Here is a 1,044-nt window from a genome sequence, read left to right on the forward strand (position 1 = left end):
ACATAAGCTATCTCATTAGCTTACATTACTTTCCAACACTCCCCCTCAAGTTGGAGAGTGTATGTCAATAACTCCCAACTTGCACATGAGCTATTTGAACTTTTCATTTCCCAAAGCTTTTGTAAACACGTCTGCTAATTGTTGTGATGAAATCACAAATCGTGTAACAACTTCACCTTTAACAATTTTGTCCTAAATAAAATGACAATCCATTTCAATATGCCTAGTTCTCTCATGAAACACAGGATTCTTAGCAATGTGCAATGCAGCCTGATTATCACAATGTAAAACAACAGGACTTAAAACAGGCATATACAAATCAGTCAATAAATAGTGTAGCCAAGTTGGCTCACAGCAAGTACCTGCCATTGCTCTGTATTCAGCTTCTGCACTTGATACAGACATAGTCTTTTGCCTCTTGGTCCTCCATGAAATTAATGAATCTCCTAGGAACACACAATAACCAGTAGTAGAGCAGAGGGTAATAGGACAACCCGCCCAATCAGGGTCACAGAACGCCTTCAGGTTTAAAGAGTTATTGGCATGGAGAAGTAAACCTTGACCAGGAGATGACTTCAAGTAACGAACAACTCGAAGGGCAGTAGTCATATGTTGCAAGCGAGGTTCATGCATAAACCGGCTAAGAATATGTACTGAGCATGTGATGTCGGGTCTAGTAATGGTCAAGTAAATCAGCCGACCAACTAGGTGTCGATATGAGGCAGGATCTTTGAGTAATTCTCCTTTGTCTGAAAGCTTGGATTCTTCCATGGGAAACTCAACCAGCTTAGCACCCAAGTAGCCGTTATCTTTGATAATTTCCAAGGCATATTTGCGTTGAGATATGTAAATTCCTTTCTTGGAATGAGCTACCTCAATGCCAAGGAAGAATTTCAGATCACCAAGGTCCTTGATACGAAAACGAGTATGGAGGAACTGTTTCAGAGCATTAATAGACTCCATATTGTTTCCTGTTATCAGAATGTCATCCATATAGTTTAACAATACAGTGAGAGATGTACCATTCTTGCGGACGAACAAAGA

At 40.0% G+C, this 1,044-nt stretch overlaps 1 protein-coding gene across 1 annotated transcript; it reads right to left on the reverse strand.

Moving 5' to 3' along the window:
* Window positions 1-250: 250 nt before the first annotated feature.
* On the reverse strand, window positions 251-771 carry LOC112177929 (uncharacterized mitochondrial protein AtMg00810-like). Its single transcript, XM_024316165.1, has 2 exons — window positions 363-771; window positions 251-270 (listed from the first exon to the last, which is right to left on the reverse strand). Exons 1-2 carry the CDS (start codon window positions 769-771, stop codon window positions 251-253), a joined length of 429 nt encoding a protein of 142 aa, XP_024171933.1.
* Between the last annotated feature and the right edge of the window lie 273 nt (window positions 772-1,044).

Source organism: Rosa chinensis, chromosome 7 (assembly GCF_002994745.2).
Source record: "Rosa chinensis cultivar Old Blush chromosome 7, RchiOBHm-V2, whole genome shotgun sequence".
In the NCBI taxonomy this organism is placed as follows: domain Eukaryota; kingdom Viridiplantae; phylum Streptophyta; class Magnoliopsida; order Rosales; family Rosaceae; genus Rosa; species Rosa chinensis.